General features: G+C 46.4%; 1 protein-coding gene across 1 annotated transcript in view; it reads left to right on the plus strand.

The window, feature by feature from the left end:
* The window catches only part of SLC17A7 (solute carrier family 17 member 7), a 422432-nt gene that overhangs the window by 276996 nt on the left and 131814 nt on the right, over positions 1–13622 (plus strand). Inside the window, exon 3 of the mRNA XM_069606405.1 lies at positions 12751–12869. Coding sequence (XP_069462506.1) covers positions 12751–12869 — 119 coding nt within the window. The remainder of the gene's footprint in view (positions 1–12750; positions 12870–13622) is intronic.

The following is a 13622-nucleotide window of genomic DNA, read 5'->3' on the forward strand; positions in this document are numbered from 1 at the left end:
TGGGCTTGCTCAAAGTACTGAATTTCGGTTTTGCTCAACTACTGCTTCTTACAAATAAAAGCATTCATTAAGAGAAAAGATACAGTAATTTAAAGTGAACATTAAACTGTCACTTGCCACAGATGGATTAACTTCCTGCACTAGTCATGTAGGAAAATGACATTTCAGATTTTATTGCCAATCAAAATATGTTTAAACCATATTTGCAATTCTGTGTTTTCGAGTAGATGATGATTCATAAAGAACAATAATAAACATGTTCTAAAGAGGGGTGTTAAATAGTACCTTGTTTAATTTGCATGCACAGTTGTATCAATGACTTCTAGCTAAGAATGTATTGTTTTATATTTTTGTCAGGCACTGATCTACTGCCATTAGGTTATTATTCCAGCCAATGCCTAATCTGGCCACGATGCAAAAAGAGCCATTCAACATTGCAAAGCAAAGGTCAAGCCCCTGCCCCGCCCTGTCCCTCCCACACCCTCTTCCCCCAAACCACGCCCCCGTCTGTCTCGCCATCCCACTCCCTCCTGTTTTGATGCAGCCAGAGTGCCACCAGTTTCTTTTTTCCACTTCCACCCCTGGATGCACCCAAGGGAACATGCTTTACCATGTCCTGTGTGCCCTGTGCTTGGTGTACTGAGTGATAAACTGTGAGACAAGGTTCCAAATAGCGCCTTAAGAGAAGTGTTCAATATGCAAGCACAATCGAGGATTGCTGTGCCCAGTGCCCGGGTAGGTACATTATGCATTGATCGAGTCAGTCACAGAATCGCATGGATGAATGCTGGCTCTGTAACACTGCACTGTTCTGGGGCAAAGCTAATAGGCCCGAACGAGCCAGCTTGCTAAAATGGACACCTATCGTATTTAGGCACATTTTAGTGGACTCTGGGCTGCTGGCCTCAGTGACTACATAGGCATACACAAGAATTATATATGGTACTACCGGTCAGCAAATGAAAATTCTGTTTATTGATGGATACGCAGCTTAAACTACGAAGTGAGTTTCAGTTTGGACAGGCGCAGCCAATGAAGGCTGTTTTGTTTCATAGTTTCCGGAATTTTGTGGATTTAAGAACCTCTTCATAGCCAGAGAATATCTTCCACCTAGTATGCTCAGACCATTTTTGTCACACCCTTCTTTCTTTCTCACCTGTTTTTCCTTGTTTGTGATCCTTTTGGGAGCACCTTCCTTCTTCCTCATGATCGAGACTTGTACAGGTAGGGGTGCGAGTCTTCGGATTGCAGCGTGAGGTAAGCCGACTGCCTTAAGCAGGATAGTGTACAGTATCCAGGAATGTTCAGCGACGGAATCCAGGAAGGAGAGGGGGCAGGCGTCCTATGCTCAGAGAGTGCCGGGAAGACCGCAGCACCGAGCACGAGACGGGATCCGGGATAAAAGGTGATAAAGCTAGCAGAAGCAAGGCAGGAATAAGGAGGGGGTTCCAGGAAGGAGAAAAAAGAGGTAAGGAACTGGAAATAGCACGGGTCAAGGGACTCGATACACACGCCTATCAACTCTAAGCGTTGCGTTGAGATGCGCAGAGCCGCAGGGGCGTGCCCGTTTTCTAGAAAGCAGAGCGTTGCGTGTAAACACTAGACCGCAGCCTTTCTTGGCCGTCGGCTATGTTGGAAGAATCACTGACCAGATGTTGTGGTGCATCATGGACCACGAGGTCCAGAAGGGCCGGAATCGGTGGTTCATGACAGCATGCCTCCTCCTAAACCCAGCACCACCGGGTTTGCCTGGATGGATTCGATGGAACCTTTGTACTAGCCGGGGGGCATTCATATTTGAGACAGGTTCCCAGGTGCGTTGGCTGGGGGGTATCCTTTCCATTCCACCAAATATTGGAGCTGACCCCGTCTGTATCACATATCGTGGAGACCTCGAATTCAATCTGGTCATGACGAGCACAGGACTAGGTCTAGGAGTAATTTCGGTGGACCGTGCATACAGTTTCAATAAGAAAGTTTGGAAAACCGGATGAATCCTCTTCCAGGATTCTGGAAGTTGAAGTTGAAAGGCCACTGGATTAATGATTTCCTTAATGGAGAAAGGCCCATAATATTTGGGAGCCAGTTTATTAGCCCGTAGATGTCGAGGGAGAAGTTTTGAGGATAACCAAACTTTATCCCCGATTTCATATGAAGGGCTAGGTCTTCGCTTCGCATCTGCATATTTCTTGACTTCTATCCTGGCTTTCTCCAGGTGCTCCTTTGTGTCCCTATGTACGTTTACTAGTGTTTCAATCCAGGAATCAACTGAGGGAACCGGGGTTGGATGTGGTAGGACAGATGGCAGAACTGAAGGGTAAAATCCTTGACTGCAAAAGAATGAGCTTGTATTGATAGCCAAATTATCTGAATTGTTGTAAGCTAATTCAGCTACAGGAACCAAAAGTGACCAATCATCCTGGACCTTGGTTGCAAAACAGCGGAGGTACTGTTCCAGGGTCTGATTTACATGTTCAGTTGCTTTATTAGTCTGAGGATGATATTCCGAAGATAATGCACGCTGGATGCCCAGTATTTGGCATAGTTGTTTCCAGAACTGGGATATATACTGTGGTCCTCGGTCAGAGATGATCTTGGAAGGTAATCCATGTAGCCGGAATATATGTTTTAGGAATATCCCAGCCAATTCAAGCGAGGAAGGTAGTTTGAAAAAAGGTGTGAAGTGAGCCATATGGGTAAACAGATCGATGGTAACCATTATGGTTGTATATCCTCTGGATGGGGGCAATTCTACGATGAAGTCTGTGAAGATAGTTTCCCAAGGGCGTGTTGGTAATGCGGGTTGATGTAGGAGCCCTGCAGGGCTTCTGTTTTTATGTTTGTTTTGATTGCACACTGCGCAGGTTTGGATGTAAGTTCTTACATCAGCAATCATCTTCGGCCACCAGAATTGTCTCTGAATGAGGCGGAGATTAGTAGTGATGCCACAATGTCCCGAATGGAAGGTATCATGACATAGACTCATGATCTTGTCTCTAAGTTTTTGTGTGGGTATTGCCAATCGTTTGTCTTTGAAGAGATAACCATCTTTCGTAACTAGGTTCCATTGATTAGTCCTGATGTAATCCTCCCAGAGATCAGAAGAGGGTGTTTCGGCTCGGACATTTTTCAGGAGGGAGTTCGCCTGTGCCACAAACACAGTGTTTGGAAAAATCTTCGGGAAGGCACAAGCTTCGACAGGCTCGTAGTCAGGACGCCTGGATAAGGCATCTGCCATAATGTTATTAGTTCCAGGAAAGTGGTGAATATGGAATTGGTACTGGGCAAAAAAGAAGGCCCAACAGGCTTGACGAATGTTTCTGCATTCCAGGGACTGTAGGACTTGCAAGTTTTGATGATCTGTCCGTACTTGCACTGGATGTTTAGCGCCCAAGAGTAGATGGCGCCAGTCGGTAAAGGCTTGTCGGATGGCCAATAACTCCTTCTCCAGGACAGAGTAGTGACTCTCGCTGGGAGTCAATGTGCGGGATAGGTAGGCAATAGGATGTTCCACTTTGTCTTCGAATTCTTGTTTTAGGACCGCACCAATGGCGTAGTCTGATGCATCTGTTTCCACCAGAAAGGGCCCGATTGTTGTCGGGTTGGGCCAAGATAGGTCCTTGAGTAAATCTTTGTTTCGTCTCTTGAGCAGTAGACCATTTAAACGGTGTGTCCTTCTTTAGGAGTGCTACTATGGGATGCACTATATAGGAAAACGTAGGGATACATTTTCTGTAGAAATTTGCAAGTCCCAGGAAGGATTGAATCTGTTTTACAGTAGTAGGTGCTGGCGAAGAGAGTATGGAGTCGACCTTGGCAGGATCCATTCCGATTCCTTTGGAGTTCAGCACAAATCCAAGATCATGAACGGTCTGGACATGAAGAGACATTTTTCTGGTTTGGCCAGGAGTTTGTGTTCTTGTAGATGTTGTAAAACTGCATTTACATGTTCCTGATGGATCTGGGGGTCGTTGGAATTAATCAGTATATCGTCCAGGTACGCGATGACGAAAAGGAACAGCATATCTGAGAAGACTCTATCCATAAACCGTTGAAAGACTGCAGGGGCGTTGGTGAGACCGAAGGGCATTACTAGATATTCAAAATGGCCAAAAGGGGTTTTGAAGGCTGTCTTCCATTCGTCGCCTTCCTTTATCCGAATGAGGTGATAAGCACCCCGAAGATCGAGTTTAGTGAAGATGACAGCACCCCGAACTGCCTCCAGGATGTCAGAAATGAGTGGTAGAGGATAACGATCCTTGAGAGTAAATTGGTTGAGACCACGGTAGTCCAAACAGGGTCGAAGTTCTTTGGTGTCTTTCTTTGGAACGAAGAATAGAGAAGCACCGCCTGGAGATTTCGAAGGACGAGTAGTCGCATTTGCCAAGTTGGTATCCAGGTATTCTCGTAGGGCGGGCCCTTTTTTCGGGTTTGGATAATATGAACATTCTGACGAATGGGATCACTGCTGAAGCATCTGTGTCAATGGCGCAGTCCTCAGGTCTGTGGGGTGGAAGAGCTTGAACAATGGCTGTTGAAAATACATCCGAATATGGTTGTAAATCTCAGGTACTTCGGTAATGTTGGATACACATAAGGGCGATTGTTTGAGATTCAGGGAGTTCACAGGAGGGTTTTGCAATGAGTCTTGAGACAAACAATGGGACAGGCAGAATTCAGAACCTAGAAATAGGGATCTGGCTGCACAGTTGATGTATGGGTTATGTTTCTGAAGCCAGGGCATGCCTAAAACCATGGGGTAGTGAGCGGCTTTTATGATATCAAAACAGAGCTTTTCCTGGTGGTTGTTTATCAAAAGTAGTAGTTCATTGGTTTGGTGAGTAATGGGCCCGGAAGATAATGGTCTTCCGTCAATTCCTTCGACAGGTTGTATTGTTTCTTTGGGTTCTCGAGGAATATTGTGACTCACAGCCCAGTCATGGTCTATGAAAACACCCATGGCACCGCAGTCCACTAGGGCCAGGATGGGGAATGATTCTTTCTCAGCAGGTGACAAGATTGTCTGGAGAATCACTAAGGTGTTTTGTCCTGGAGTATTCAAGGAAGGAATGGATGCAGAGCAGGCATCTCTCTCCCGAAGCTGCGCTCCACTTAGAATCGGGAGCTGGTGTTTCTCAAACGCCGGGGTGGTGCTTTTGGGCATTCTCTCACAAGATGTTTATCAGAGGCACAATACATACAAAGTCCAGTATTGATCCTACAGATCCTTTCTTGCGGAGAAATAGGTCCACGGAAGGCACCCAACTGCATAGGTACAGGTCTGAGGAATGTGGAGTGGGTGCTTCCTTGAGGCACGGATATTCTACGGTTGTCTTTGGGAATGTTGTCTTTGATTTTCTTTTCTCTACCTTTCTCTCCTGGATTCTGAAGTAAATCTGTAAGGAAAGTTCCATTAAGGCCTGGAAGGAACTTTGATGGGCTACTCTGGCTAACTCATCCTTGACTTTGTCATTCAATCCCCTTCAGAATAGGGTAAAAATAGCTTCTTGAGACCAATCGGCTTCTTTAGCTAGCTGTTTGAAATGAGTCACGTAAGTAAGCATATCCTGACTTCCTTGCTGGAATTCGAAAAGTCTTTCTTGTGCACTGTAGACAAGTTCTGGTCGATCAAACATGGCCTTAAAGGCTTCTATAAATCCATCGGAATCATCCAAGAGTGGGTCTCCCGAATTGACTAGGGGAGTCGCCCAAGTTAAGGCATTGCCCATGAGGTGAGATATTATAAGCCCTACCTTAGCCCGATGTGTGGAAAAATAGTAGGGTTTGAACGTGAAATGCACCAGGAAGGAGTCAAGGAAGGAATGCAGGGACGTGGAAGAGCCATCATATTTGTCCACTATACCCCCTACCAGGGAGCTTTCTTTGAACGCTGAATCCCGGGACAAGACAAGCTGTTTTAATGCTGCATTTTTGGCCTTGAGTTTTTGGACCTCTGTGGTTAATTCTTGCATCCCTCTTATGAGGTCTTGGACTGCGGCTTCCATGTCTACTTCGAGAGCAGTTTTTTGGCGTCTCAATCTGTCACACCCTTCTTTCTATCTCACCTGTTTTTCCTTGTTTTTGGTCCTTTTGGGAGCACCTTACTTCTTCCTCACTGATTGAGACTTTTACAGGTAGGGGCGCGAGTCTTTGGATTCCAGCGTGAGGTAAGCCGACTGCCTTAAGCAGGATAGCGTTCAGTATCCAGGAATGTTCAGCAACGGAATCTAGGAAGGAGAGGGGGCAGGCGTCCTATGCTCAGAGAGTGCCGGGAAGACTTCGACACCGAGCACGAGACAGGATCCGGGATAAAAGGTGATAAAGCTAGCAGAAGCAAGGCAGGAATCAGGAGGGGGTTCCAGGAAGGAGAAAAAGGGGTAAGGAACTGGAAATAGCACGGGTCATGGGACTTGATACACCCGCCTAACAACTCTAATAAGTTGCGCTGAGACGCGCAGAGCCGCAGGGCGTGCCTGTTTTCTAGAAAGCAGAGAGTTGCGTGTAAACACTAGAGCACAGCGTTTCTGGGCCGTCGGCCATGTTGGAAGAATCACCGACCTGATGTTGCGGTGCATCAGGGACCACGAAGTCCAGAAGGGCCGGAATCGGTGGTTCATGACAATTTTCGGAGAACTCCCAATGCTATGGGGGTTGGTCTTGTAGATTAGACAGAACCCCAATCGGGAGCCGGCACAGGGACGGGTAATGTGCGGTCCGCTGGCCATGGGCTCAGTGTCAGGTGTGCTTCAGTGGGTTTCATGGCTTTGGTCGATGTGAGTTAACTCTTTGGGAGGACTACAGTTCTACCATTGATGACAGCCCAGGTGACTTACAGTAGTTGTCATTGATATTAATAATTGTGCCTGAGTGCAAATGAGATGTTTGCGTGATGTGGGACGAGTGGCTAGCTCTGTGGCAACGCGCGGGTCTTGGAGCAAACACAAGTTCAGATTCCGGACCCACGCTTGAAAAAATACAAAAAAAAACAAGCGTGTTATAAATAACCTGCCCTTCCACAATGAAACTAGCGCTAGATACCTACAGGTTATGTGTGCTGTAAATAAATGTAAAAATAAATGAATGTGAGGGGTTCAGTGGAGGCCCGGGTTCCAGATGCCGATTTCTCGCTTATTTATCTCTGTCACGGGTTCCTTGATTGGCAGTCTATGCACAGTAACACAGGCTAACTAAATTGCTTAGTCATTAACATGGCCATCATCTTTGATTAGTGAACTTGGCTGCTATTGCCATTGCTTTTGCTAATGTTCCATGAGAATCACATTCGTAAACTACGGCATTCACTCCCTCCCTTTAGACCCAATGACTGGTAAATCACCTGTGACTATGTGTGCGCTGTAGGGATGCTTTTTATTCATAAAAATAGGTAATAAACTGCTTCTCAAAAATGTTTCCAAAACATGTCGAAGAGATCAGAGCAGAGACGTCATTGAAAGTCTGCCTCCGTTAGCCATACCCGCATAATATTAATTAACGGTGCGCGAACAAGAACATAAAAGGCGCACACTTCAGATATTATAACGGCACCGCTGCTTTTCCCGCCTCAGTTCAAAGCGCTCGTGGTTGCAGTCAACAAGCATCTGCGTCACTCTGCAGGGGAGACTGGACGGCATCTTTGTGTGGCTTAACTAGAGTTTTGGGATGCGAGTTAGATAAACGCAGGTGATTCTTTCCCATGAAAAAGTTGCGATTTGTACTAATGTATTAATTTTTTTATCTAAGAATTGTGTATTGTGGTGTCTACGTTTTTAGGAGCTTGCAATGACAACTTTTATGCGGCGGTTCACGGGTCACTCACAGGATATCCTTTTTTTTATTTTTGGCCATTAGATTATGCGTAAGCGTCAGCTATTAGACATATATATTGCCTTGGCATACAGCTGCAGGGGTGATGACTTGCAGAGAGGGGGGCCCGGAGGACTTCATGAAGAGGAAGCCACACTCCATGGTTGTGCAGGGTCCCTCGCCTAGAAACCCACAGGGTCTGTCTGGAAACTTCTCTCGCCAAACAGCAACACACTTCAAGACAACCCTGACACTCACTCTTTGGTCTCACTTAATTGCACCCCTCTTTGCCACTGGCCTCCTCTTCACAGGCCCACTGCACCGAGCGGATAGAACACTCAGGTCTGGTCCGCTCGGCCCAGTGCTTAATTTAATTTGCAAAGCAATAAGTGCCAGGGCCCAAATACTTTCGAACATGCCTGTTACACATCGTCCACTGTTGCCATCCCCCATGGCCTGCTCCCCACAATGCCAAGATATTTGGGGGTAAAGCTGTATCTCTCACCGGCTCATTGGGTTTGTGGATACACCACCCAAGGCATATGTATGTTTTAAAGATGTCAACAAACTTAACACAAAATAACTCAACATGTGTCTTGAAATAAGGGAATTATTTAAGTGATTTTTAAAACACATCATTGTTAACAGGTGGCCCTGCTTCTTTAAGTGGCAAGTGGAGCATGTTGACCATCTATCCACAGAAAAAGAGCAAATGAGCTCTCCTCCTCAAGAAATTTGATGAGCAAAATCAGGAAAGATCATAACTGAACTGACCTTCCCTGCAGCTGGATCCTTCTGTATACGTTGGCACTCATGACAGGCACTGCTCTTGGGCATTGCCCTGTGTTAGTGCTGCTGGCATGGTCACTGTCCTGTCCACAAGCATGGAGGATTGAATGCCACCTTCCAACTCACTGTTCTCCCTGAAAAGGGATAACTAGCATTGCCCTGCCCACCGGCATCGTCAGTTTCATGGATAACAATGAGCTGGCCCAGAATGCAGAGACCCTTGCCATCGCACACTGTAGTTGCTTGATGTTTGACTATGACAGACAGTTGAAACAATTAATTTGCCAAAACACCACATCATAATCAAACTGAGTTGGAGGCAATAAGTGCCAGGGCTCAGAAATAAGTGCCGGGACTGAGCCCTGGTAAACATACCAACAAATGAAGCACTGGCTGTTCCCCCTTCCGTTCTAAAGGTGCAAATAAACACCCCTGGCTGTTATCAAGAGAATTAGGTTGTTGGTCCTACTCATGCAGAAATCACACGGAGAACACGCTTTGCCATGAGACTGCAAGTAGTCTGGCCCACTCTTTTTAGGGTCATAGGCTGCTGGAGTGTATGCTTCAAACATACACAGATGATAAATAACATACTTAGTGATCCCCCATGGGGGAGTTAAACATTTAATTGTCATGATGCCTTTGTTCTCGCGCCCCAGTTCTTGATAAGAAGTGTGATGCAGGGGAGATGTTTATAGCAGAACCTCTGCTTTTAAGGTTTAGTTTTAGATAGTTGTGTGGCACTCTGTCCTTTATTATCAGCTATAACCCAAAAAGTGATGGGTGGAAGGTTTTGAATTAATCTGAACCACTGGCACTGCTCTGGGCAACCTTCCACAACACTGTTTTTTAGACCGCCTGCACCATTGCAAAAGAGGTGCAGACATGTGCAAATCAGTCAGGTACTGCCACCAATGGGAGCAGCCCTGCCCAAACCGCTAGGCCAGGCCCCCCCTGCACAAAAACACAAGCAGCCCCAGATATGTTTGTTATCACCTGGCATCCTGTTCCTTTTGCCGTTGTGTGTCATTCCCATGTCAGCGAATTCAGATACTCAGTTTTCTGGCCCCCATGTGGGTCTTCATGAAGGTTTCGAGGATTTCAAGATCCACTCGTTCAAATATACCCTCGAGCTCTCTAATGGCAGCCTTCACCGTTCTCCATTATACACAGAGCATTATCATTGCTTTACAAAATGGCCGCTTCTACTCTACTATCCTATCTGAATTCGGATTGACGTTCCCATAACAGGTTGATGTTGGTCACACACGTATTCATTGGTTGTAGATACATCGTTTGATTGTCTTAATCAAGGAAAGGTTAGAGAGGGAGGGAGGGAGGGAGGGAGCGTTGTAAATATTCTCATGGTACTAGGAGGGTTTTTGAGGGACTAATAATTTGAAGCCGGCTGAAGATTGCTTTAACCCCAGAGGCCGGGAGCGTGTAGCTGGTTGGTCTCTGAATGGCAATGTTTTGTTGCAGGCCCTTTGTTTTGCGTGGAATGAATCGAGACAGGGCAGCAGTGGTCTTTGGCTCTATGGAGTGAGCAGGGGCATTTCATTTGCCCTATTGGGAATCGTGTTGTGCTTGAAGTCCGTGACTTCTTTGTACTTTTCTAGTGAGTGGGAGATCCCTGCTGGAGGTCCTGGATTCGTGGAATATTTTAAAAGTTCCAAGGTTTTCGGTCTGATTGCTGAAGTCTTCAATTTGCGTTATTATCACCTCGCTTGGCACAAGGATATTATCAACTGGCAGATGGAGTCAGAGTTTTTGACGCTTGAACATGGATTGCTTTTCCAGGTTAAGGGCTGGTGAACACCAAGGGCTACGCGATTGTGTTTGAATGGCTTCTTAGTTTTAGGGATGCACATTGTTTCGGACTTCCAGGGTGATTTTGCTGAACAGGTTCATCTTTTCCCCGACGAGAAGTCACGGAGAAGATTTCCGCTGGTGCACAGAGAGCACGAAAGGAGTGGGGTGAGTTCATGAAGTGATCTGCTAGTGTGCGTAGTGCACAATGGGAGCGGGGTGAGTTCATGTAGTGATCCACTGGTGCGCATAGAGCACAATAGGAGTTGGGTGAGTTCATGTAGTGATCCGCTAGTGTGCGTAGCGCACAATGGGTGCAGGGTGAGTTCATGTAGTCATACGTTGGTGTGCATAGAGCACAATAGGAGTTGGGTGAGTTCATGTAGTGATCCGCTGGTCCACCTCGGGCAGCTGGGGTTGAGAGGAGGCGGTAAGGAGCCAGTTACCACAGAAAGGTGACTCACAAAAGATGACCCTCGCCCTGACCCCCAATTCGATTTAGCAGTATTGAAATGTACAGGAAAAGGCGGGTGTTTCTTCGCTGGGGTTAGCAAGTTTAGCCTGCATCCATGATTCCAGAGGCTGACCCGAAAATCCATACCCTACAAACCGACATGGGCTCTGAGATATTTGTCTTAACTCCTTTTCAGAAAGCCACCTTGCCTTCTGTCTTGTGTCTCCAGCCTTTGAAATGCCCCCCTACGAAGACTTGCCAAAAATGTACGACCATTTAAAGCTTGACAGTGGCTAAACACTTGCCTTCTCACACAATCGACTTGGTAACTCTCTTTCCACACGCCTCCTGTATTAGATGTGTGCTCTGTGGCAGGCAGTGCTGTTGAAGCACCCACCCTGGTCATCATCACCATTAAATATCTATGAGGAAACAGGGCTCACATGCATGCAATAGCACCCTGGAGAATTCTCATGGTGGCATGCTGGGCCCAAGAAATCACCCTAAATGAAGAAAGTGTCCACGGTCACATGGGCCAAGAACATATGGTCTATGGGACGACAATGCTGCCTCTGAGGCAAGCAGGTCCCATGTAGAGGTAAGAGCTTTGTGTCACCTGCTGTGCATGGTTATTACCACATTTGTAGGTGCTGCATGTCCCTATGAAGCTTACAGCAAAATAAAAGGGGAGTTGGCTGGATGGTTTGAAATTAATCTTAACCTCTAGCATTGCTCTGGGCAATCCTCGAGACCACCTTTCTCTGCCTGCCAAGCCATTGCAAAAGGGAAAAGACTATATGCAAATGTGGCTTGCCCCCTCCCGCCCAAACTGCTTGGTCACATCCCTTCTACACGAGACCACCAGCATGTATATTCTTCTTGCTGACTCTGATCAAAGCAAACTCATCTCTCAATCCAAGGAAACCAATCCCAAATAGCTTTCTATATAGCCTATCTGTATAAGTAAAGAACATCCAGGCACTTGCGCTCATACAGGCAGATGGTCTGCTTTACACGTGTTTTATTTCTTTTTGATTGCTATATGAACATGTCGTTAGTAGACTTTTTATTAAATAGCGAAATTCCAATCAGTTTATTTGATGTCACTTGAATCACACCCTTTCGCGCACTGTCTGGAGGCTACTGCCACGCACTTTAATAGATAGCAGTTGGAGCATGTTATTTATTTAATTTAAATGCGCCTAATGCCATACTTGCGTACAGTTTCTACGCGCGCATCCGGGATGGATTCGAACCTCTGTTGCTCAGCGTGGTCTTGTTTTCAAGACCAGCGCTTTGCCCCTGTGCTATCCTCCATTACATTATGTTACAGGGAGGTTTCCTGAGTGTCGCTACCATTTCCTTAATCTCAAGGCGCTCTGGATTATTTTAGAACTCTTTGAAACTGCACCGAATCAACGCTGTAGTGGCCTCAACATGACCAGGCTTAGCTGGAAGGTGGTGTATTGTGCTCATTAAAAATCTCAACCTGGTGGATTTTGCCCTGGAACAAGGGATCCGTTTAGAGTAGTGGCATTCAAACTTTTTGATGCTGAGCGCCCCCCCCCCCCTTGTGTAGAAATATTGTTTTGAAGCCCCCATGCCACTGGAGTAGAAATAGTGTTGCCGCCCCCCCAGATGCCATATTTTCTGATATTTTGTATTGAAAGCAGTCACTTTACCTACTTTTTAAAGAGCCTCATGCCCCCCCCTCACTCCCAAGCCATCCTTTGGGCTCCCAAATGGGGGCCTGCCCCACAGTTTGAAGACCACTGCTTTAGATTCATGCTGGTTCCCCCGTTGTCCTCCTGCATTTGAGAAGATGAGAGAGATGGACAGGGAGCAGCCAGAGTTCCGTCAGTAACCCCCCTCCGCTGTGTCTATTTCTTTTTCAGAAAGCCAAGTTCACCTGGGACCCTGAAACTGTGGGGATGATTCACGGATCCTTTTTTTGGGGCTACATTGTCACCCAGATCCCGGGAGGATTCATCTGTCAGAAGTTTGCAGCGAACAGGTAAGCGTTGAGGGGTCCAAGGGGGATTTGATCTGGGTTCTTAAAAAAATGTGTGAACGAATCTGGCGGGTCCCGCCCATGGCATGCTGTTGGTTTTGTCCTGATGGGAAATGTTCATTCTCGCCACTGAATCATTTTTGGTCCACTTCTCCCTGAATGATTTGCTACTGCACTGTTTCCCCCCTCTCTTTCCTTTTATGGGGGTTACCCACTTGGCCTCTAACCCTCTTTTAACTTTCTACCCCAAACACCCATTTACTGTCTGGGGTGACTCTGCTGATAGTCCCCATTCACACATTTATTTCCACAAAAAGGGGTTTTTGTTCTTTTCAGGATGTTTTCCCTCAAAAATCCAGGGCTATCCCCAAGAGGGCTAATAGTACAGCCGCGTAGAATAATAGTGAATTGGCCATATATACTAGTGCAAGAGTGGTAGCTCTAGAATGTAGTGTGAGAGTAGTAGCAACCCTTCATAGTGCACAAGCTTGAGTTATTTGTAAAAGTGGGTGGGTGGCGGCTGTAAATTATAATTCAGGGGTGCTGGTGGCTGTAAGGAATGGAGTGGGAATATTAGCTGTGTCAAGTGGATCACATGTTCTAGCTGTGGCACATGATATGAGAACAGCAGGTGTATTGAATGGAGCAGGCATGCAATATTGCTGACTGTAGTGAATGGTGCAGGTGTGCTGACTCCAGTGTTGGCAGTGGTGCAAAAGTGCTAACTAGTGAAAGTTAAGTTCGGACTTATATGCC

The sequence above is a fragment of the Ambystoma mexicanum genome, chromosome 1p, assembly GCF_040938575.1.
Source record: "Ambystoma mexicanum isolate Mex_15411 chromosome 1p, UKY_AmexF1_1, whole genome shotgun sequence".
Lineage (NCBI taxonomy): Eukaryota > Metazoa > Chordata > Amphibia > Caudata > Ambystomatidae > Ambystoma > Ambystoma mexicanum.